General features: G+C 31.5%; 1 protein-coding gene across 5 annotated transcripts in view; it reads left to right on the top strand.

The window, feature by feature from the left end:
* The window catches only part of cnc (NFE2 like bZIP transcription factor cap-n-collar), a 124,461-nt gene extending 100,818 nt beyond the window's left edge, over positions 1-23,643 (top strand). For all 5 annotated transcript variants that reach the window (XM_087410018.1, XM_011070650.2, XM_011070651.2 and 2 more), the window contains 6 exons: positions 19,972-20,260; positions 20,534-20,682; positions 20,762-20,938; positions 21,041-21,139; positions 21,235-21,599; positions 21,761-23,643. In XM_087410018.1, the coding sequence (XP_087266144.1) occupies positions 19,972-20,260; positions 20,534-20,682; positions 20,762-20,938; positions 21,041-21,139; positions 21,235-21,599; positions 21,761-21,928 (1,247 nt within the window). In that variant the 3' untranslated portion in view covers positions 21,929-23,643. The remainder of the gene's footprint in view (positions 1-19,971; positions 20,261-20,533; positions 20,683-20,761; positions 20,939-21,040; positions 21,140-21,234; positions 21,600-21,760) is intronic.
* The last annotated feature ends 1,358 nt before the right edge of the window (positions 23,644-25,001 follow it).

The following is a 25,001-nucleotide window of genomic DNA, read 5'->3' as shown; positions in this document are numbered from 1 at the left end:
ACACGAAAATTATATAGACGTCACATGGTGTTAAATCCACACTAATATTTTTTTATAATTATAACTATATAATATTCTCACTGGATATTAATATATACGTCGCACGATGCTGAATCCACACCAATACTTTTTACAGTTTATTTTTGCAAAAATTGAGATCTGGGGTCAAGCGAACGTTTGCAGGAATCGTGGAATTTCCAATCAGCAACGCACAGCACGCAGTTCGTTTGAAACCGTTGCGCCCAGACAAACATGCGGATATTGGATACTTGATCAATTCATTCGGAATTCGGACCAGTGCGGGCATTCGCGTTTGAAAAAATACGTGACCGAGTGTGACGAATACTACGGAATATATACGACGGATAACAGAAGCGGTATTGCACAAAGTATGATTTTCATTTGGTGTGATTTATTGCTATTTTAACCGCCTCCAACGTTCCGTATGTCTCCTATACAACCCGGATCGTGCGCAGTATAAGTCACGTGACTGCTTCGACTGTGGATGCAATAAATTTTACGACCTTCAACTGCACATATTTCTTGGAATATTTGCGCGAATGAGCAATAGAGCGTATCGAAAATAAAATTGACACGTCTTTTATATAACAGAGGAAATCGCGATATGATTCCGGAAATGCAATTCACTTCCCCGTTACATGCAGTCTTTGCCTTTTCGACAAGGGAAAATCTTTAATCATGAGCACATTATCTAATTTTCGCTTTCGACGTTTTTCAATTTTCGATCATTTATGACTGAAAGGTCATTTGCATTTTAATGTCGAATTAATTAATTTTACTATACACGGATAGAACAGTTTTGCTAAAAATATTTAAAGCTAAGTATAGATTCGAAAGAATTTTGTTCAAATAATTATGTAGAACGCTCAAGTTAGCTTCTAGAAAATCAAAATTTTTTTATAGTATTGTTACATCATGCTTGAAATGTCTGCATAATTATTTTGATAGTTGAACAACGACGAACTATAAACAATCGTCTATAAACAAAATTATTTTCAGATCTGTACTCATTCTTAGATATTTCAGCAAAATTGTTCTTTCCGTGTACTTTTGCTTGTATTGAATTATTTCATTACGTTTTGAAAGAAAACGCACGGGATTCTTAGAACATTTTGTATATCAACTATGACTAATAGTCACATGGATCGGACGAGCCACATTTGCGCACCTCTTTATAATGCTCGACAGATGAACGACAGGATCTTTTCGACACGACGAAAGCGTGCGATAGTATAATTTCACGTGTCATTCGTGCCATTTCCGAACAGTTTTAACATCCTGAGAGAGAATACATTTTTGAAAAATATTTAATGCAACTATTCACCTTTTTGCCACCGTAGAACGGTTTGTGAATGTACAATTAAACGAATCAACCTTACGCAAGAAAAACAAAGTTCGTGCTACGTCGAACGCGTGCTGCCGTTTGTAAATATTCATGGCACATGAATCGGCAACTTTGGAGCAATATCACGACCGACCGGCGCTAAATCTACGCGTCTTTCGTGTGTGCGTTAGACGCTCACGTGCAGTGTATGGTGATCAGGATTTTAAATTGCGAAAGTGAACGCTAATGCAGTTTGAGTCACCTCGTGTCATAGAATCGATACAGTAAATGAAGAAATTTATAAGAGTATTTTTATGTATAAAGAATAAATCAAAAGTAGAATTATTTTATTAGAATTAAATGTTAATTAAGAGAATCATTCTCTTTTTATATGGAATCTATTATATATTAATGAAAAAAAAAAAATTTTAATTTATAATTTTTAAAGCTAAATCAATGGGTAATTATTGATATTAGTCTCAAATGTGCTGTTGAGTGAAATCAGTGAATTTATGGTGAAATTCACTAAAAAAAACGATGAAACGTAGAATTCCTAAACTAGTTAATCTTGCTCTAGTGTATACAATCAATGTAGTATTGGAAACATGCAAATATCGGTAATTATATAATGCTGAATCTTCCTTTCTTTTTCAATTAAATTTTATTGATTACCTAATGGCATACTTGGGACTGATATCAGTAATTATCCAATGATTTAGATTTAAAGAGTATCAAAATTAAATATGCAATCGAATGCTTGTTGTTTAAAAGTGAGATATCCGCTTGCCATATGTGTGCTTTGATTTAATCGAGAATGCTATAATGTCAACAATGAAAGATATGTGCGTGAATTTTTGAAAGCGATTATATGTGCGGAACTATATTACGTGACTATATTATTTCACTAATTTGAAGAAATGGGTCTGGATATCTCCACGGCACTCTATCGTATTAATGGTAAGACTGTCTATTAATGAGAGCTTTTACTTATTAATTTCTTTAACTTATTAACGGATTACAAACAGGCTCATATTTTACATACAATTAATTTCGAGACGTATAATACCATTATAATGTTGATGATGAGCTTTTTTAGAAAGCGATGGCGACCAAATTCAACTAAAGAAAAAAATTTGCATTAAATTTATTTTTAATTTTTTGACATTTTACATGTCAAAATTGTTTAGTTAATTTAATACAAGACTATATTAGAAAGTAACACACATATTCGTACAAAAATTAACACAAAAAATGTAATCTAATTTGTAAATAATCGTATTTCTTTATTAAAATTGCCTTAAAATTAACATATTTGATAAAATACATTTTATCTTATTTACCTTAGAATTTACGTTTTAAAATACATTTTTTAATGTTATTTGTTCACTTATAAGTTGTGTTATTTGAACACTAATTAAATATCAATTTAACATAAAATGTTCAAGTAACTCAGTTATATTATATTAAATTAACACTGGGATTAAAAATCAATAAAATTTTAACAAGGATTTGAATGGATCGTTTCTAATACAAGTATAACATTTTTTTATTGTATTTTTTACTGTATTTGAGATATAAGATAAAAAAATGTGTTAATCTTATATAATTTTTACATTTTTATGAGCGTCATGACTGCGCGCATTTTTAAGCTGTCTACAACGTGGAACTAAGAAATATGTCCAAGGCCAGTCGCAGAATGAAAAGTAAAAGATAAATAACGCGATAGTGCTCTGGCACTCTCCTTGTATAACGCATTGTCGACTGCCGTTTCTCAAATATTGGCTGCAGTCGCGTTTAATTACAAACGCATCGCATGTAACGAGAAAGAAGGAAAAGACGATGATACTTCATCGAAACGATTATACGTGTCAGCTGATCCAGAGAAACAGTTACGATGCGTTATGCAAGTCTCTTATATCAGCGATTCCCAACTTGCACAAAACATTTCGTAATTGAGATACTTTGCATCCATTATAATTTCTATTTTATAATAATAAACTAACAATAATGTACTCACGCGAGAAGAATGACTAATGTCTCATCGAAATATGAATATTCATTAATAGAAATCAAATGAAGCGGTGGAATTTTAATAAAATTTTTCAGAAATTGGTTGTATTCATATTTCATCTTTCAATATATATATAGAATTTCACCATCACACCATCAAACGTGTTACGTACGAAAAAATTGGAAAGTCGAAGCGAATTGGGAACCTCTGTTCTACGCCAACGCGAGAAAAAAGAGAAACTCATACGCGTTTAACGTAAACGCGCACAAGTCTCTCTCGAGCGTGCATGCAAACGCGACTGTTTGCCCGGAACATGATTTGCATCATTCACTTAGGCGATGAGTAATGAAGGAGAGAAGCGGCGATTGCAGCCAGTGATCGTTGCAGCGCTCACGCCTTCCTCTCTTCGCGAGCGCGGAACCGAGACGCGCACGTGCGCACACACATACACACACGCACGCACACACACACGCGCGTACGTACACGTGTACGTGCTGCACGTACAACTCGGCAAAGTGAGTCATCTCCCTTCTTTCGCTGTTACATCTCGTCAGCCCAATCGTAATAATAGAACGAAATTGATTCACCCGAGGAGCGTCGACGAGATGTGTTTCGATCTCCTTCGCAGGTTGACATTCAACGCGCATTTCGTTGATACTACGTGTCGCACTGTTAGGTCTGCTCTGTATCAAAAAACTCTGAACTGGTGCACACGGTGCAATAAGTTGAAGTAAAATAAACTCTATATATATATATATATATATATATAAAATAATGATAATATAAGAACAGGCTTATTGATTCGCATACATGCACGGCGTACATGCGAGAATATATAACGATGATACTGTATCGATAACGGCTGCATTAATTATCTTCCAGATCGAAACGTTATTATCATTGCAAATATCATTGAAACCAGTATTTTATAATCTTAGTTAAGATAATATTGCCAGAGTGTGATCAGAATGAAGAGTATAATGTTGGCAATAAGTACATACAATCTTCAATTATCTCAAAAAATTATTCAGTTATCTCCGCTTCTCTTGCTATCTTGCTTCTCTTGCTTTTTTTTATCTTCAACGAAGAAATCCAATTGAAATTAATTAATACGATTTAGAGAACGTTAAAGAGTACACTGACATAATGTGATAATTTAATATTATATGTAATAATTTACTTTAATGTTATATTTAATTTTAGTGAAATGAAAAATATGTCAGAGACTCTTTAATAATACTGCTCATAATTTTTGTTATTATTTAACGTCAATAGTACAGTATCAAAGTATTCAGAACTTTAACAGCCACAAAATATTTCTCAGCCAGTTGTATAAAAAAAAGTTTTCCGTACGTTTTATGAATCGAGGGATAAACAGTGCTACGTTGCCTCGTGTGGCATTATCTTGCAATAGAAATTGCAGCTACTCACATTACAGCTACGAAATCGCGCGTTCAAGAATTCGCCTACCTCGGCGTGAGATTCGAGACGAGTAGCGAGCTGCTACAAAAAAAGCAGCCTCTAAATGATTCATTTGTGTCAAATGTTTGCACTTGTGTAATAAATTTATCGCGCTATTCTATATATAATGAGAAGGACGGTGAGTAAATGAAGTACGTTACATTAAAATTTTAAATTAATCGCATGATACAATTAATCAAATTTTGATTTTTTGGAAATTCAGAAAAATAAAGGCGATGTACTGTGATCTGTATAATGTTCTATTATTATGTAAGAGAAAAATAATCTACCTTAGTTCGACTCTTTAATCTGGAAATAATGAGGTATTTTTATACTCTACAAAATGAAAAAATGTGAAATGTTAAATATCGTTTTGAAAATCTTTCTTAATATATTTTTTCTCTTGTAATAACTATTTTTTATCTTTAAATACGCAATTTAATTAATGAAAAAACGTTATATTAATTAAAATCTTTATTTTAAAAATATCTACTGTCATAATAAGCTTTTGTCCTTATTCTGTTTAATATTTGTTTAGTTTCTTTTTTTCAGAAAATTGTAATTAAATCTATATAATGTTCTCAAATACTAATAAATTAGATTACAATCAACACTGTTAGATATCAAAGGAGCAATGATAATCCAATTTCTTTCAGTTAAATAACATTTTGTTATTTTTAACTTCCATACATGTCAAAATGTAAATCCATTTCTGTAGTTAGTTTCAAAGTAAACAACATTTATATTAACGTGTGCACTTAGTAATTAAATTTGAGTCAAATTCAATACATTTTCTTAAATTAAATTATTTAACTTTATTTGTTTTAGTTAAATTAACGTCGTATTGAGTAGAAGTAGTGATGACCTATAAAAATAACTAAAAATAACTCAAATTAGATACAATTTGATATTGCAAATTTAACAATAATATAATATACAATATGTTATCAATAACAGTGATTTTAATTGGAGTGTAAAAACACCTTAGATGAGATTATTTTTGTAAAAAAAAATCAGGTGACTACTTCGGATTAAATAATCAGATATGATATCTCTCGTTCGTCTACATTAATCTTTACGTTATTCCGTTCGCACGCTTTTGCAATTCAAAGTTCGCCTCGGCTCGACAAACGAGTGAATGAAGCAAGCAAACGAGTCTTTTGGAACCGGCTGGAGAGGATTTTCGAGTCCATCGATTCTTTAGAGGGTATATATATATCCAATATACGCATCCGTTTAAATTCCATTTGCTCGGTCGATTTAATTGTGCGGCTCCGCGCATTTATACTCAAATCGGGTCCGATTTGAATATCGGCTTACCGCTTATTTGTTACCGCTACTTCCGTTACGGTTTTTTGCTGCTGCGTTAAAATCGCAGTGGAACGTATCGCGGAACTGATATTACCGGCATTATCACCGATGTATTCCTATATATTTTGATAGTCGCACGTAGTTTTCCGACGGCGACTACGTCGGGATAGCGCGATGTGCTTATAACACTGCGCTTATCGTCGACTCTTAAAACCGGCGACACATGAGCTGACATCAACGTTGATCTACCTTCGTGCTCGCTTACACTCGCCGACCCTGACCGAGGATACTGCTCTCGCAACCGGCTTGCGAGTCGCTACCGCCTGTGATTTTTGCAAAGCTTCTTTGTAGCTCGGGTATGTGACAGCGTGGCGGTTTCTTCAAATCCGCTTACCTGCCTGCTTACCTGCCTGCTTACCTGCCTGCTTACCTGTTTGCTGTCGCTCGCGCAGCTCGCGTTTTTGCTGTTGCATAAAATAGCATTTGAAATTCGGAAGTGGTATTTGTCATCGCTACAATGTCGCATATCGTCCTTGAATCTGATTGAACGTCGAATATTTTTGGATTATATAAAAGAGAAGTTAAGCAAGATAGATGTGACAACTGAACGTATAAAATTACGCGAATGAGACTATGTTTAAAGTCTGTGACGGCAGAGATGACACAAGAAAACAATTTATATTATAATAATATAATAAATAACATAGCAGACAAAGAAAAAAAGGAAGTGACTAAACAATTCATTTAATAATAAAGCTGTTTCTTTTTTTTTTTAACGATAGATTTATATTCTTACTTATGTGAACAAAATGAAAGAATATACACTTAACACACACGCAGTATACGCAGTATACGATCAGAGATTCAATTAGTAACTTAAAATATTTAAAAAAGATGCAATCAATTTTATCTAGAAGATTGAATTGAACTTAAAAGCATGTTTGAAAAAACAGTTCATCCTTTTATACAAAATATTCCGAAAATTATGATACAATCAGATAAAAAGTGATTCTTCATGTAATTCTTCGAAAATATAAAATACAATCTTTTCATATAAGGCACTGTTTTCAAGAAAATCGAGTTTGAATACAGTCTTCAATTAAGAGATGATAGAGACGTTTGGAGGAGAAAGGGAAGAGAAAGAGAGAGAGAGAGAGAGAGAATAAAAAAATTTTAACACATTACCAGGTCTAGTACAATGCGTCTTTAATTTGCCGAATGAGAATTTATTTGTGATATGAAAGACGATATTTTTAACAATTATTCAATTAACAAAATTAATGCATTGTTGAATATTTAATATAATACAATAATTTATTGCATTATTTTAAATTATACCAAAAAGATTGACAGAAAAGTAGCGATAAATAATCCAATTGGATGAACCAAGCAAATTATGGCTAGTCAAGTACATAATGATTATTCAAATTTGATTTTCTTGAAAACAAAACTGTTTTACAAAAACATTTCATTCTATATTTTCGACTCACTTTTTAAATGAGGAATTACTTCTTTCTTAGTTGTATCAATTTTTAGAACACTCTATATATAGACATTATTTTATAAATAGTATAAATTAATAAATATATATTTTTTTAAATAAATAAAGTGTTTGTATCCACGAAAGCTTAAATGCGGAATAATTGATCATCACATAAAGAAGCATGAGATCATCTCATTCACATAAATGAGATCGTGTGCAGGAAAAAACAACCGACCACGATCTCCTTATAGCGAACTTTATCATCGTCGACGATTGCGGGCGATGTTTCTTTATACAATACGATAACGCGACGCATTCTGTTTCTCGGCTTCAAGTCACGTTCGTGACGAATAAAACCGCTAATCCGTCACTTGGCCGTTCGAGTTGCACAATTATCGGCGTCTTCGAGAACGATGCTCCATCATGCGGAGATGCTTCACTATGCTACTTTCATAACATTGTTTTATCTTTGCACATATATAAATATGTATATGGACATGTGCGTGCTTCGTAATCGAATATTCGACGCAAACTTTTTTCAAATATTGACTCTATCCGTCATAATAAGTGTCGACTGCTGCTTCATTCCATCGTGTACGTCACGCAGATGTTCTACCCGCAATATTTCAATCGATTACGCATCGAATAATTTCAGGTCGCTGGAAGTTATCGCTTCAGGCGAAGCTTTTTTTCCGTGTGCTCTATTTGCATGATTCTAAGAAATACTTGTAATTTAACTACAGAAGTAGAATTAACCAGGAGTGTCATTCGCGCAATATGTTTGCTCAACTGAATGGGCTGGTATTCATTGTAATACAATGCAATTATTCATGTTTATTTGATATTTATCAATAATGCGTTTAAAATAATGCAAGTAATGTAAACAACTCTACAGTATGTATTGCATATACACTGATAGATTGTCTGTTTTTTTATATTCTGTTGTTTATAAAATTAATTGTGATGAATATGAGGCGTCATATATGGGTCCGGCAGACTTTTAAAAATCAGAATTAAAGAGCATCGATGTTATTAACATTATTATTGAATAGAGTAAATTCAGGCACAATTTTGATTAGGACAAGATTAAGATCTGAAGAAAAATATTAAACGAAAGAATCATTTCGGAAATTATTTTTATTCAGAAATAAAAGCAAAGTTTAAATTTTAAAAAAGGATACTGAATTATTGAATCCGTTATATCTCGATCTTTTTGTACTGATCCCTTTATCTTTTATTCATCATATTTATTTATTATTCTAAATACATACAGAAAAATATCATTCTATTGTCAAGAAAAGCAATTATTCATTTTATTTTTCTTCTTTTAAGTAACGGTTACTTACAATAAAGAATATTTTCTCGCTAGTAGTCTTAAAATGTATTCATTCCAAGTAGATTTTAGAAATACTCAATATCATGTATTCAAAATAAGAATTTATTCTCTTTTGAAATATATTACAAAATTTTATCGTAGAAAAGTAAGATTTGATTATTTAACTTGAATATTTAATAATATATTGATGTAAGAAAATTTATTTGGTCAGAAAAATTTGGTATATTTTTTTCAATTCTATACAACAGATTTAGGAAAAGCGAAACTAGTTTAGAAACAAAAAATTTTTTTCTTGTTTGAAGTAATTCATATTTTCAATTTAAATAAATATTTATTTTGGGATCAAATATGATGCAACATGACTTTTATACTGCTCCATAATGTGTTTTTTCATATAATGTTTATCTTAATTATTTTGAATTAATAAATACCAGCATATTATTTCGTTTCCATGTAACCTCATCAAATAATAATACGAAACTATCATCATAAAATTAAGAATGGTTACAATAGGAAATATACCGTTGGCAATAATTCGATCATAAGCGTGGCGATTAGCTCAGCGTAAATGTATTAAGCTTACCATTCTAGGGATCGTAGGTTCTTAAATCTTGCCGACGATGCAATGCGTTTTTCAATAATTACCTGTAGTTAATAAGACAGAATATGAATATGCGAAACAGTAAAAATATAAATTAAACTGGAAAAGCAATAATAACAAAAAAATTATTTTTTCCGTTAAGATATAATTGTAATTTTCTTATTACAAATAAATATGATATTTGATTCAAATAAAGAAAGAATTTTTCTTAAGTAAACCGAATTTTTAATTTAATATTCTTGATTGAGAAATATTAAATTTTCTAGAATTCAGAATATATTTTGAATAAATCGGATGCTTGTGATGAACTTATAATAGATTTGCGGATATATGAACTTTTGAAATATTTGGAAGAAGTCATTATTACTTTACTGTATATACAGTATATATTTTTTTGCGTGTAATTATAAATATATGTTCACTTTTGTCTTGGCATTCTTTTATTAGTAAATAATATTTCGCAATGAATGCTTTATCATACATATACGTACGCTTTGATTTGATAATTCGATCTTTTATTATAATGTAAATTTTTAAACAACTTGTTATCCAAGCTGAGATATTTTATCGGTTGATATTTTGATTTTCATATCTGAATATTGAATTATGTAATATTGCCAAATACAATAGACAGTTGATGATCTTATCTCTGGATTATTATTTTAGATTTTAAACTTGTGACATACTTATCTCCGGTTCTACAATACGCCTCGATTACACTCTTATTGTAGCAAATTGTAATTATATAATGCTGAATACTTAATTTTGTCAATCTTACGATTTTATACTGAAGATGACCCAAACTGTAGTCGAAACATTGTTACTTATTATTGTTAATATATTGTTAATATTAATATATACATATCTATACGTTTTATACCCTACTATCCTATGTCGGCTTACATTGGCTTGCATTTTTTTTTTATAAAATAATGCATGTATTCAAATTGAAATGGTAACTGCGAGATGGTCATCTAGATATTGCGTCATCTAAAAAGTATCCGCGGTTTTTTGTCATTAGATGGTGTTGATGGTCAACACATCTAGTGACAAAAAACCGCGGATACTTTTTAGATGACCCAATATTATGTTTCTTTCATTCCATTTCTCGATTGTCCGGAGATACAAGAAATATGTTTTTATCCCAAAACATAATTCTGGATAAAAACACTGCGTCGGCACTCCGGCTCAACTCGGAAACCACACAGTTATAAATAGTTTCGTGCACGACCGCATGTTCTTTATTATCACTCGATGAGGTTGGCGAACAGATATCGCATCCATATTTGAAACGCTTAGTCACGCGACCTCGGTGACTTGAAAGGCTTCTCTACTAGTTCTCCAATTAATTTCTGAAAAATATTGCCTTAGATGCTCGAAATGCGCGCTTCAGAAATCATCGTATGCATTGTTATTAAAGAAAAGGGGGAAAAAACAGGAAACCTCCAGGATTTCTTCAGACCCGAAATGTTCCGCATGAATTCGTTTAGCTAAAGAGATCTAGATAAATTTTCCGCTCTACCACGCGAAACATGAGTTCTTCAGAGTATTTTTATATCATAGTTTGCACGGGACAAGGACGGCAATTTTTGCAAATTGCTCTGGAATAAAAAGATATGCTTCTCTTAACTAGCGAACAGCTTTTAGTCTCTGATAAAATGATATATTTTTTGTAATAGGTTAAATATTAGATATATTAAATAAAATAAATATTATTATAAACAGTGAATTTGTAAGAAATATTAATTTTGAGATGCAAAGAAATGAAATACGCTGCTATTTCGATCATTACTTGAAAATATTGATTGTAGAATAATTTATTGTATTGCGTATAAGTTCAGTTTTGAAAACTTGCTGAAGATATTAATAGATTTATATTTACATCATGTTGTAAATTGTATAGCTTTAGTTTCCACGTATAAATAGAATGAATCACAAGTTCTTTGCAGTGTTTTAAGATCTACTTATTTGCTGCATTTGTTATTAAATTGACAATCGCCTTAAAATTAGTGGCATTATTATTTTAAACTATAATAGTAAACTATAATAGTAATTATTATTTTAATACTTCAGTTTATGATTGCGCTTCCATCAGTAATCGGTGCAGTTATGTAATTGAAAGATGTTTTAAATTTACATATAAATATTGTATTATTAGGCTGAGATTTAGCTTCGACTAATTGACTGTATTTGGTTCCTTATACAGAAAGAACACTCTCTAAATTTATTAGAATGAATTTCATTTAAAAAAAGTGAAAATTAAGCCAGTCTTCAAATAGAATGGTTCAATTTTCAATCTTTAAGAGTGAGATTCAGTTTAAAAGTTTTAGGGATTTTCCAACTACGGATAAATTATGTGATAATTTACCTATTGGATAAACAAAAAAGTAAAAGAGTAAGAGCATAAGAGAGTAAAAGAGTAAGACAACGAGCTGAAGTTTACCGACAAGTGGAAAAATCTAGCCTTACAGACACGGTTTGTTGAAGTATCTAAATATTTAGAAACAGTATCTTAATATATCTAAATATTTAGAAACAGTATCTTAATATATTAGAAACAGATCTGAAAATAATTTTATTGAATCAACAAAATAATTATGTATTATCAAAATTTTTTGGATCATTGCTCGTCATGCTTCATCCAATATAATTATTTTGATGATCGAACAAAATTATTTTTATCTTTTCTGTATTTTCTAACTAAATTAAATGCTGTATCAAAACCCTTCTCTTTATGTACTTATTTGATTTAATCACGCAAGTGTTAATTGAAATTATCTGCTGTTTAAATAATTCTCTCTTGCTGTTTCCATTTTTAGAAGTAAATCAATTAATTCTCGCTTGACATTAACTTAATAATATTTACGGGAATGGCGTGCAAGTATCGCAAGTGCGCACTCACACCTCTTTTGAAATGAAACGCACTCGCGCGTTACTCACATATATGGTATATCAGGCTATTACGGGAATCACACATTTATGAACAGATAATCATCAAAAGATCGTTCCAATTAACATCTTAATTTCGCTTTACGTACCGACTGTCTCTCAGCCTATAAGGATTATTAACGCGGCGAAGGTTTTACGCGCTCCACCCATTCGTCGCGCACCACGGCGAGATATAATTACACGCATGCACGCGAAACAACATCACGATTTACACCCACGACGGACGGTGAAAGTACAAATGACCGCCGCCTGCATACTTATGCAGTTACGTTCCCTCGTCGGCTCTTACATCGCGCGATTATCGTACCGAACTCTCTCACGTTACATTCGCGCGTTACATACGTTAATACTAAATAAAGCGCCGATAAGTATCGACACCTATACTCCAAGACACGCCGCATTCTTTTGCTGTCGGTTATTGTGCAGTCGTATAATCGAATTGACAAGTATGTCGAAATGAATGCGGTCCCTTCTTTCCGAGAAAATATTAATATGCGCGCTCTGTGTCACGCCAGGGACTTTGTATGTAAAACTTTGCGAAATGGTATTGCCTCATGTCATTGTAATGTCGCTTCCTAGCTTACGAGATTTACAACCTCGCAGAGAGACCACCGTAATCATTGTGTGCACAATAATACTATATAATAATGTTAATTTATTGACATTTATTTCCGTAGAATGATCTAATAATAGCAATATAATATATGAGCATTGTACTGGCTAATTCACATTTTCATACAAATAATCTTCCTTTCTTTCTATAATAATGAGAATATTTAAAAATATTCGTGATACATTCATTCATCAGAGATCAAAGTATATAAATTTAAAGAAATAATAATAATGAAATAAAAATAAATCTTATGATTAAATTTAAATAATTCTGAAATTTACAAATTCACAGGATGACAGTGCACATTTTGAGATAGCGATGAATCGACAATTATCGCGCCGTAATTATAGCGAACCCATATCGCGTTGCGCTGCATATCATGCGGATGTACACATGCATGTTTTATTCGATCATCAGGAGTGGCCATTTTCAGACTTGCCAATTTGTTGATAAAAGAAAGAAGCACTCGATCATATCACTGATTATGGCATTGATTTTCTGAATTTTTAAAGATATATTGATATTATTCTTTCTTTTATCGAGTAAATACTGTTATTGATTGATTATCGCGTTTCATTTAAGAAATACGATACCCTTCGTATGCATAAAAATTATGTCACGTAACCTTACGGGATCATTTTCGAAATTTGAGACTTTGTATAGCAAAGATAAAAAGAGCATCATACACAGAAAGAACGGTTTTGCTAAGTATTTAAAAATTTAGTTAGATATAGATCTAAAAATGATATTGTTAGACCATCAAAATAATGATGTAGGACGCTCAAGCTGATTATAAAAATATTAAAATTTTTTGCAGCATTGCTCGTTATATTTATGCGTTCTACATTCTTATTTTAATAGTCCACCGAAATTATTTTCGGATCTGTAGCTAAATTTTTAAATATTTCAACAAAATCTTCTTTCCATGTAGATTTAAACAAAAACATCATTCATAAATAATCATATTATGTCGGCATTACGAGAGGGCAAAGCGAAATAAATACACGGCAGGAAGAAAAACACGGAATCAAAAACATTCAAATTTATTTTCTGGAAAACTTTATTTTCTGAATAGCAGTTCAATAAATATACAGAATGATATCAGATATGTATATTGTATATATAAAAAAAATAGTTTTGCTGGTGTATCTAAAAATTTAACATAGATACAGATCTAAAAATAATTTTGTTAGACTATCAAAATTATAATTAGACTCTTTAGATATTTCTTGGAGTGAAATTTAACTTCAAAAGAGTTAAAATAATTGTCATTATTAAGAGTGAAAAATTTGCACACTTGAGTAACAGTGAAAGATTTTCACTATTTTTTTGGAGTGAAATTCATTTCAAAGGCAAAGGAAAGAAATCTCATTCCTTTTTTAAAATGTATTTTACTCCAAAAGTGTGAAATGTCACTCTAAAAAGAAGTGAAAATTTACCACTCTTATTCAAGAGTGCAAATTTTTCACTCTTTTTCAATAGTGACAGTATTACAACTCTTTTGGAGTGAGATTTCACTCCAAGAAATTTAGAGAAAATTGCTAAATTCAAATTGCTAAATTGCTAAGTCAAAACTTTTTGTAGCATCGTTTATTATGCTTTCCTACAAAATTATTTCCATAGTTCAAGAAAATTATCTTCAGATTCTGTATTTAACTAAATATTTCACTCATCATTTTTTTGCGTGTAGATTCTGAAGAAATGATCAGGGATTACTGCGTGCGGATCGATGATCGCTGAATCCATCTTTCGTCGCACTAAGCGCGCCTAATAACAGTTACGATGTCGAACGTGCTAATGATTCATGAAACAGTCGCGACCCGTAGTACTTGGCGCGGCGAAATTATACTATACGTATACTATAATTATAATGCGCAGTCAGCAACGGTGCTCCCACCGCGTGGCCGGGCGCCGTCCAATGCCGCAGTGAAAAGTGACGTTAGTCGCCAGCCTCTCCGAACGAGTGGTTACGCCCCGTGCAGGGTCAGACTCGCGGATCCGCGTCGCGAGTACCTAGTTATGTTTACGCGACCAGCGTGGATACCAAGCTGAGAACGTCGTTATCGTCGTCATCGTCGTCGTCGTCGTGCGACGTCGTCGTCGTCGTCGTCGTCGTTGTCGTCGTCGTCGTCGTCGTCGTCGTCGTCGTCGCGCGCGTGTCCGTTTCTCCAGAACCAATCGCCACATTGAACAAGTTGCCGCGGTGACTCCGGTTCTTATCTGCACGACGAATAACTTAACAACTCCTCGTATGAACAACGGTCGTGCTTGCCGCGTGCATTTTCCACGCCGTGTTACGTGACATACGCACGTACGTCAATCACGAATGTAATAAGACATCCGGTGCGGAGAACGCGCGAGGAACAGAGGAACTTGGTGAAGTGGACACGGAGTGTTGGCTATTTATCACGATCGATCACCGGCTTGTATTCGCTGTTCTTCGGATTTACCATTCGTTTGCAATCGTTTGTGAAAATATCGAGACCGATAGCGTTCTATCAACAGATGCTTTCTGCGATCTGAAACGCAGTTCGCGGGAGTTCGGATATGTTATCGCGAAAACGTAACATTTCGATAGTGGTATTATCAGTCGCAGATTCGGCGCTCGTATTGTCGCAACGCCATTCGATTACATGTATCTGATGTGATAAATGCGTAGTTTTTTTTTTTCACCATTTAAAGAAAATATTTACGTACATAACGGTACTGTTGGATGTTTTTTTTCTACGAGATAGAAGAATATCTTCCATCTTCCTCGGCCACTTTATCCCATAAATCGCGTGTACGACGGTAGTTCCTGAAACTTGTGAAAAAGTGTGCGGTCACGTTACGCTGCGAGAGGATCTTAGGAGTGTTGATTTTGTTAGCCGAGACGCGGCCAGCATGTTAGCTTCCATTAGCTGGCCGTAATTAATATGCGCTAGCGCGAGAGGTAAAGCCGAGGGACCCTCGGTAACTATTGTGAAAGAGAGAAAGGAACATCTAACGTAGTGGAGGTGCTAAACACTTTGCCGCAGACTCTAAGAGCAGAACTCGATCTCGTCCATGTGTCTTCACGGCGGACTTCGTCAAGTCACGAAGATCTCGAATTTATAGACTTTGCGAGAAGCAGTTTGTGTTTGCGACTTTTGCTCTTTTTCATGAATGCTCCACCAATGTTAAAACGAATAGAAGCAACGCAATTATTTCAACGCTGTAAGACCGAAGAGGATTAAGTCGAGACTCTTCGCGAAACTATCAAGCTCTTCGATGAGCTTGAATGGCGACGATGGGAGTTATCGTATATATTCCAAGTAGGTAATTTCATAGTGCATTTAGCATTTAATTCTTATGCATTTCTTCCTGTTATTTCATTTCATTCGAAAACTCAAGCGCACTGGAGTTATTTTTTTAAATATTACGTCTTTAAATCTTTCACAATTGTCAGAATGATATTAAAATATCAAATATCTGTTGAGAAAAATATTAATTAAAGCAACTAAAACATGATGAACAATATTCTTGTTGAACACTTCTGTTGATTTGGACGGAACATTTTTCTTGCGATGTTAGTATAATATTTCCGATAAGGGGACTTGAAAAAAAAAAAAAAAAAAAAAAAGAAACGATATCGTCGACAATGCGATTTTCGAAAAGCATTTCACGTATTTTCCTACCGCTTATCTGTCCCGCGGCGTAAACGTTCACTCAATATCCGGCCAGTAGAAATAAAACGAAAATTGCAACGTCACTCGAATTTTCATGCCGCGATCGCGTTGCATGTTTATCGACCCTGACTTCCACGACCAGGAAATCAGAAAAATATGGATAGGGTCTTTCAATCCGTGCTTTATAAAAAAGATAGCACATGATATACATATGTATTTACATTACCCGATCATACGATCTGCGTCATCGGTGCGATACGCCGACCTATACGACAACTCGAATGACTTACACGCACCGCTAATAAAATCATCTTGAGAATAATAAAATTAGAATGAGGGTCTGTTAAATGAGCGTCTAATGAGCTTAGATGAATAAAAACAAGTGTTACGTAATATGGCATCGAATTAAATGCATGGCTGATCCTTGAGAAGTAACGCTTGACGACGTGATAACATATTGTCTGTGTCATGCTGAGTCATGATAATTTGGTACCTGATATATATATACACGTTTGCTTACAAATTGATTAAGAATAATATGAGATATTTTTTATAATTTTAGAAGTAGTATAACGAATTTATGAAAAATGTATAAATAATAAAATAAAATATAAGATTTTTATGGATAGAATTATCTTCTTTAAAGAGCATCTTTCAATAAATTCTCAAACAATGTAAAATATTTAAACACTATAATACTATAAAGAATGTAAACTACTAATAAATATTAATTTATATAAAATATGCAAATGTACACGCAATACTAATAACTAATATCATTTATAACGAATCTGAATGTGCCAAATTAAATTGAAAAAAGCAAAATAGAAGAAAGAAGGAAATTATAAAGTTCGATAAAATCTACAATATTACGAACGTAATTCTAGGAAGCTCGCTCTTATCATTTTATTTACAAAAGACGGAAATGAGAGTAATATCTCTCTAATATCTATCGTTTGAAAGCATGATAAGAACAATTTATCTCATTATATAATATTTAGTAATCAATATATAACATATATAATATTTAGTAATTAATAGCAGATAGCATTTTGCTACAAATTTATGCTAGAAAATTTTACTGGATTGATTAGAACTATATATTTATCTTAAATTATATTATCATAATCCAAAAATAAATTATGTTTTATCATAATACATCTTGTGATTAAGATATCGTGAAATTTTTTTTTTGCGAGCATCTATATATTTTTATTTGTTTACATAAATATTTTTATGGACTAAATAGAGAATAAATATTAACCGCGCAATATGCAGAAGAGCAAGTTAAAGAGTATGTGGCGTATTTTCTTTTTCGTAACTAGTTGATAATAAAGATTTAAACCTGGAACTAATCACGTACAGTTCGGTGATACTTGGTTACGCTGACTGCTTCCTAGAACGTCGTATCAGCTGCATTGTATCTAGACGCGTATTCTTTGTCATTTTAAGACGCGCACGTGTATTATGAAAATGAAGAATTTCTCGGATGATCTCGTCTTTTGTTATGCAAGCCGTATAAAAATCATGTTATTATTATAAATAAATAGCGATTAAATGCAATTTTATATGATATAAAAAAGTTTTTCTTTAATGCTAAATGATGATTATTTTGAAAATACTTAATTAATTCATAATTGTGTGCGTGCGTTGTGATTATAGTCATGCAGATAATATCGAAAAAAAAATTAACTGATTGTGAATTTAAAAAAGTTTAACTTGTTTACGAAGAAAATAAGATAAAGTTTAGAGTAATTATTCATAATTATCAGTTTTATGTTAATTTTAAGTAAAAACAATTTTTATATATACGGTGGTAATTTAATAATACAATTGGACACAAATGAAGATATTTAAAATATTTAAAATATTTAAAATATTTAATATTTAAAAGATTCAAAAATTAAAAGTCTCTACTCATCGAAAGATGACCTATTTTTAATTGATTTTATTGACAATTTGCGAAAATAACTGACAAAAATAATTATGAACAAAACTGTTGAATTTTATTTTATATATATATATATATATATATATATATATATATCTATCGATATTTATTTGCAAAAATGAATAGGATTTTATCTATTTATATAATGAAACAAAAATAAATCATCTATTTCAAAATAATCGTTCATAGGTCAGTGAAGAGCTTGCAGTAATTTTATTTCTTATAACTGGAACAACATTGTTTGCAACAATGATAATCTGCTGATAACAGGATTTATATGCCAATGTATCTTTTCTATATATTTACACACGTCTTTTTCTTGTCAATTTTATCTCACACAATCGCTATGGATTTTAAATCCAATTGATGTTAATAGCATGTTTGCATGTTTGACGAATGATATATCCAATATTTTTTGAGTCAAATCAATCAAACCCTCTCATATGCTATGTAAAATTTTTTAAAGAATATATGTATTCTAATAATAAATTTATATATATATATATATATATATATATATATATATACACACATACACACACACATATATATATATATATATATAAAATAATAAATTTGTATTTTTATATATAAAAGTAATTAAATTGACATAAAGTAAATAAAAATTCTGTTATACATATACATTATAAAACGCATGAGTCACATTAAAATGATATAAGTAATAAATTTTACATTTTTTTCTTCTTTTTACATTAACGAAGAATATTCCACAGATGTTGTACTGGTAGTCGTAAAACTTGCATATGCTGTAAATATTAGTTGTCCGTGTAAAAACCGGTTGTAGCAAATGTCATGTTTGCGAAGAAGTGTTTGCTATCGAAAGGCCCGAATACCGATGTATCAGAAATTGCATTCGTTCATCTGCAAAACGCTTTTTGTAGTTACGTTAAACTTGGCGTAAACACGATGTTTGCGAGTGAACGTTACGCCTCCGAAGAATTTTCACGCAAAATATAGACGATGGCCTACTTCGGTACGCATGCTTTTAGGATTGTAAACACAAAGCTATATTTACAAAGATAAGAAATGATTATATCAAGTAAAAGTACTTAAATATTCTTGCACTGCACCTCGAAAGCATCATGTCAATCATAACTAATGTGGAATAAACAACATGATATAAACAATTATTTCAATTATTTCAATAAACAATTATTTCAATTATGCTCATTGTGTACAAAATAATGAATTATTATAGAATAAAAATTTTTAATTTATTATATTTGTATTATTCTATTCCAGGCATGTATACCATGCGTATGTTGGACAATGGTAGCAACAATGCATCCGGACCCACCGGTGCAACAGCTTTATCGAGTGTCCAGACGACTGGTGGCACAACTTCGACGGCTACAGGTGTTACGACTTTACCTGGTGTAGCCGACGAAAGGATGGATGCTTCAAGCGATAGTGCTGTCAGTAGTATGGGTAGCGAACGCGTACCCTCTCTGTCGGACGGCGAATGGATGGAAACTGGATCCAATTCCAGCCATACTCAAGCCGACTCCCATTACACTATGGATTACGCGAGGTATAATTAATATCATAAATGCGTCATTTATAAGAAAGATTAGAAGTAAGAAAATATATTTCTTTTTTGATTAATCATGAATAATAATTGGTATAATAATACATGTAATTCATATCAGTGTGAATAAATATCACATTCAATTGAAGCACAATAATCTGTTTTTTTCAAGTGGAATAACGTTTTCAAGATTTTACGTAATTTTTATAAATGAGAAAGATTTAATGTGTAGTATATTTCGCAATGTTTATCAATGATCTTTTGATTGCATTGTAGCAAATATCGCATGCCATACGACTGCAGCTACTCAGTGTCCGCGAGAAATGCTGGCTCGCCAAGATGCCAAACCGAACGAACGGTACCACCAGTCGCACAGAAGAAACATCAAATGTTCGCTAAACGATATTTCCAGGAACAAAGCACTTGTTAGTATTAAGTAACCTTATGATTGCAGTCACTGTGAAAGATGAGAGAATTTTAATCGTTGAACAACTTTCAAACTAGGCTCACCTTTAGGGGCTACTGCACATCCAACCACTCCAATGAAATATGATTACGATACGCATACAGTCGGTGCAGGTGCTCCGGGAAACACATATTCTGGACCAATCGAGGGTGCGACCGGACCTCAGCCAGAAATTAAATATAGTTGTAGCGTGGACTTCAGCCGTCATCAATCCGGTAAGAAAAAATTCATATATAGACTTATTTAGTATATTAGAATATACTTTATGAACAAATAATGTCATGTAAATAAAAAATCTGATTTATTTTTATTTTTAGGACGATCTGTAATAGAACATGTCCATCATAATCACACTTATCATTTACCTGCTGAAAGCTCAGGATCTTTACAACGTCCCATTTCTCGTGACAAAAAAAGTAACTATCTTTTCAATGTTTTTGATTAGACTGATATTTTTTTTCTGAGATTATCAATATTAAATATACTTATCTATATAAAACGTAAATTTCAGTCCGCAAAAGCGAAGGGGAGGAACATCTAACGAGAGATGAAAAGAGAGCAAGAGCATTGAATGTACCGATTGCAGTTAGTGATATCATCAACCTTCCTATGGATGAATTTAACGAACGTCTCAGTAAATATGACCTCAGTGAAGCACAACTATCTTTAATACGTGATATTAGAAGACGAGGAAAAAACAAGGTTGCCGCACAGAATTGCCGCAAACGCAAATTGGATCAAATCATGAATCTAGCTGACGAAGTGAAAGAGATGCGAGATCGTAAGATAAGGCTCGTTCGCGAGCGCGAGTTTATGCTCATCGAGAGGCAGCGAGTGAAAGATAAATTTAGTCAACTTTACCGTCATGTTTTTCAGGTCAGTATTATTAACAGTCTTGTTTCTTTTGCAATTAATCTAATTTAAATAATAGATAATTTACTTCGTTATTTTTAACTATTATTTTGTCAATTTTCGCCATCTTCAAAATGTTAAAGGCGATAAAAAAGAGCTATAATATCTAATAATTTATATTTTAGTCTTTACGAGATCCGGATGGTAATCAGTATCATCCATACGAATACAGTCTTCAACAGTCTGCAGATGGGAACGTTTTGTTAGTTCCCAGAAATCAGACTAATCCGCATCAGTCACGACAGTCTTCGATGGAGCCGAAGACCAAACCTGATTCTGAGCACAAGGAATGAACTGCTAAAAGGATCGTATGTCAATGTGATTGATTATTGAAAAACTTCTGTTTTTCTTAAGCAGCGCGTCCAAAGCGTAATGGAAGCAAACATGGTGCTGGGGAGTGAATATTGTACGCATGATTAGATTATGCGTATAATTCGAAAAAATAGAGTTTATGATCTTAGACTTGATATACCTCGCACTGTGTCCAAATAAACAACGAAAATTCGAGGATACTTGCTTATAAATCGCGACTTCTACGCGGTTTCTGACAGATGACTTTTTAACATATTTAGAGATTTTAGTAGGAAGAAAGATAGGATTTAATAATCCTAATGTGGTTTTTGTGTGCATGGGTGATGCTACAGTTTTCAATTACTTTGACTACCCGTGTTAATACATTTTTTCATCTTCAAAAATCATAACTTCGTGCATTTTTTTTCCATTTTCATAATCAAAGATTTTTACATTACAGAAAGGATAATATCGGGTAATGTTGTATTTGTTTGTATATAATGTATCTTGTCTGTTGTGACTGTTTTTAATAAGACCAATAATTAATAATAAAATAAAATCGAAAGTTTCATAAATTTCCTATACTTTATTTAAGTTACATTAATAAAGGATCTTATGTTTCAAGAGTCTATACTGGCCTTGTAGCGACACTAATATTACTTGTAAAAAAATAATGAAATGTGTTATAGTATGCGAGTTTTTCTGTGATTGCCTAAACAAATCACGATGTCTATAACTATTAATACGTAAATAGTAAGAAAACATAGTAAGATGGTTATCATATTGTGGAATCACACACGAGAACTGTTGTGTCACCATAATTAGCAACTCTAAATTAACCTCTTATTCCAATTACTATTCTTCCTGTTTTAAGCGTAAAATATGCTCGTTATTTCTTAATATACGTAAACGTGTAATACGTGCAGTGATATATTATACATTCAAAAAGCTCATTTTTTTACATTCACAAAGCAAATTTTATCGCGTTTCGATATTGTTGTTTTTAGGAATTGTACCTATGATTATGATATATATAATATATATATAATTAAATTTTATATACACACACACACATATATATATATATATATATATATATATATATAAAATTGAATTATATATATTTCAGAGGTATAAAAGAGCACAAGATTGCGTTAAATGTACCTATCCAGTGATTTTTACGTTTATTACCTATCTAGTTGAGTGATTGCGTGATTATTGTTAATGGTTGTATTTAATTGTCAAAATTATGACACACTCACAAAATATCGCGAAGAAAACGCTGACATTGAGTACATCGTACGCGTGTGACCATGCTAGTAAAATAAATGTTAATTACACGCGTATGTATTATTAAATAAACTTTATTGTGTTATAAACTTAGAGACTACATATAATTTGAAATGTTTACAGTTCCAGAAGCGATAGCGTCATGAATATATAATGCAAAATTGTAATTGCATTTAATTGAGGACAAAGTAGGGGTAAAGCGATAAAAGGCAAATGATTGAGACATTGGGATGTAGCAAACTTGCAGTAATTAATCTCCAAATCCAAACCATTTGTGTTCCATATAGGAAGCAGCTTAAACAGATCTGATAAAAAAGTCTATATAATAAAATATAAATATATATAATTATATAAAACGTGTGTGTTTTCTTTTTTTTTGTATAATCTCTGTTCTTATATAAACATAATTAGAAAAATTGAAAAATAATTAGAAGGCTAATTTTTACATTGTTTCCTTTTTATAAAAAGTAAAATTTAAAAAAGTAAAAGAAATTATATATATAATTCATATAATATAATAACGTATCATATATGTAACGTATTACATGTAATGTTGTGCAACTTTGTGCTGTAGAGGTATCGAATATTGTATAATGTTACTATAATTTTCTTTTTTATAATAAAAAACAATGCAAAGATTATTTTCTTTTTTTTATATCTTGTTAAGTCTATCTTTTAGTCTTCTATTTTTTATATAGATATGTTATTTATATATATATATATATATATATATATATATACATATATATAGAGTATATAATTATATATATATACATTTGTATTTAATTATATATAGGTTTTTTTATTGATGCTTAAATTTTACTCCATTCATATAGACCACAAACAAAACATTGTAATGTATTACAAATAATATAGTGAATAATACAAGTATGTATGAATATACATTTACTGCGATGCGCTGTAATGCTACAATATATTAAGAATAGCATTCATTGAAATACGAAAAAACATAATGAAAACACATATTTTTATAAAATAAAGAGATGAGAAATGTTCAGGTATTTCACATTTGCCTTTTTATGTATATATTAATGTAGCTAGTATAATTTTCTATAAATATTATATATAAAAATATATATATATGAAATAAATGTATGTATTTATGTATATGTACGTGTATATATAAATACATATACACAAAGATTAATGATAAAATATATGTTATTGTAATGTTAAAAAAAACAAATGAAAATGCAATTTATGTCGGTAATTATTAATAATCTGCTCCTTATTAACATTTACATACGCAATCGTATTCATACTATTGGGTGTAGGATGCCTTTTACATATTGTACTTAGCGAGCGGAGATCTCGGCAAACCATTGTAAAAGATAATAATATTAATTTATAAGAACTCTGTTCGTCTATTGTACAAATAATTTGGATTCGTGCAAACTTGCAAATCCATCTATTTGCAATGAAGATCTCTTTCTGTCATTAAATTTCTATATTGTATAAATAAAGCTGAATAAAAATCTCTGGGGAAAGTATCATATCTGGCTTGTACTTGTCTAATTAATCAGTATCTATTTTTTATATGAACTTACTGCGTTAATATTATAAAAGTATAGCGTAATAGCTCTCATGGTGATCATTTTTTTATCAAACTTTGATTAACTCCTAATAGGAATAATTATTTTTGTAAAGAAATATGTTAAACTTTAGGATGCACTAAAATTTTTTATTATTTTAAAAGTTTTTACTATGTTAAAAATTATAACTCTACTTAGCATAAATATACATAGTATGATAATTAGCCATAAA

This window comes from Acromyrmex echinatior, chromosome 1, assembly GCF_024713525.1.
Source record: "Acromyrmex echinatior isolate Ae372 chromosome 1, ASM2471352v2, whole genome shotgun sequence".
Lineage (NCBI taxonomy): Eukaryota > Metazoa > Arthropoda > Insecta > Hymenoptera > Formicidae > Acromyrmex > Acromyrmex echinatior.
Note: the sequence above shows the minus strand (reverse complement) of the source record. Positions and strands in the feature narration are given on the sequence as shown.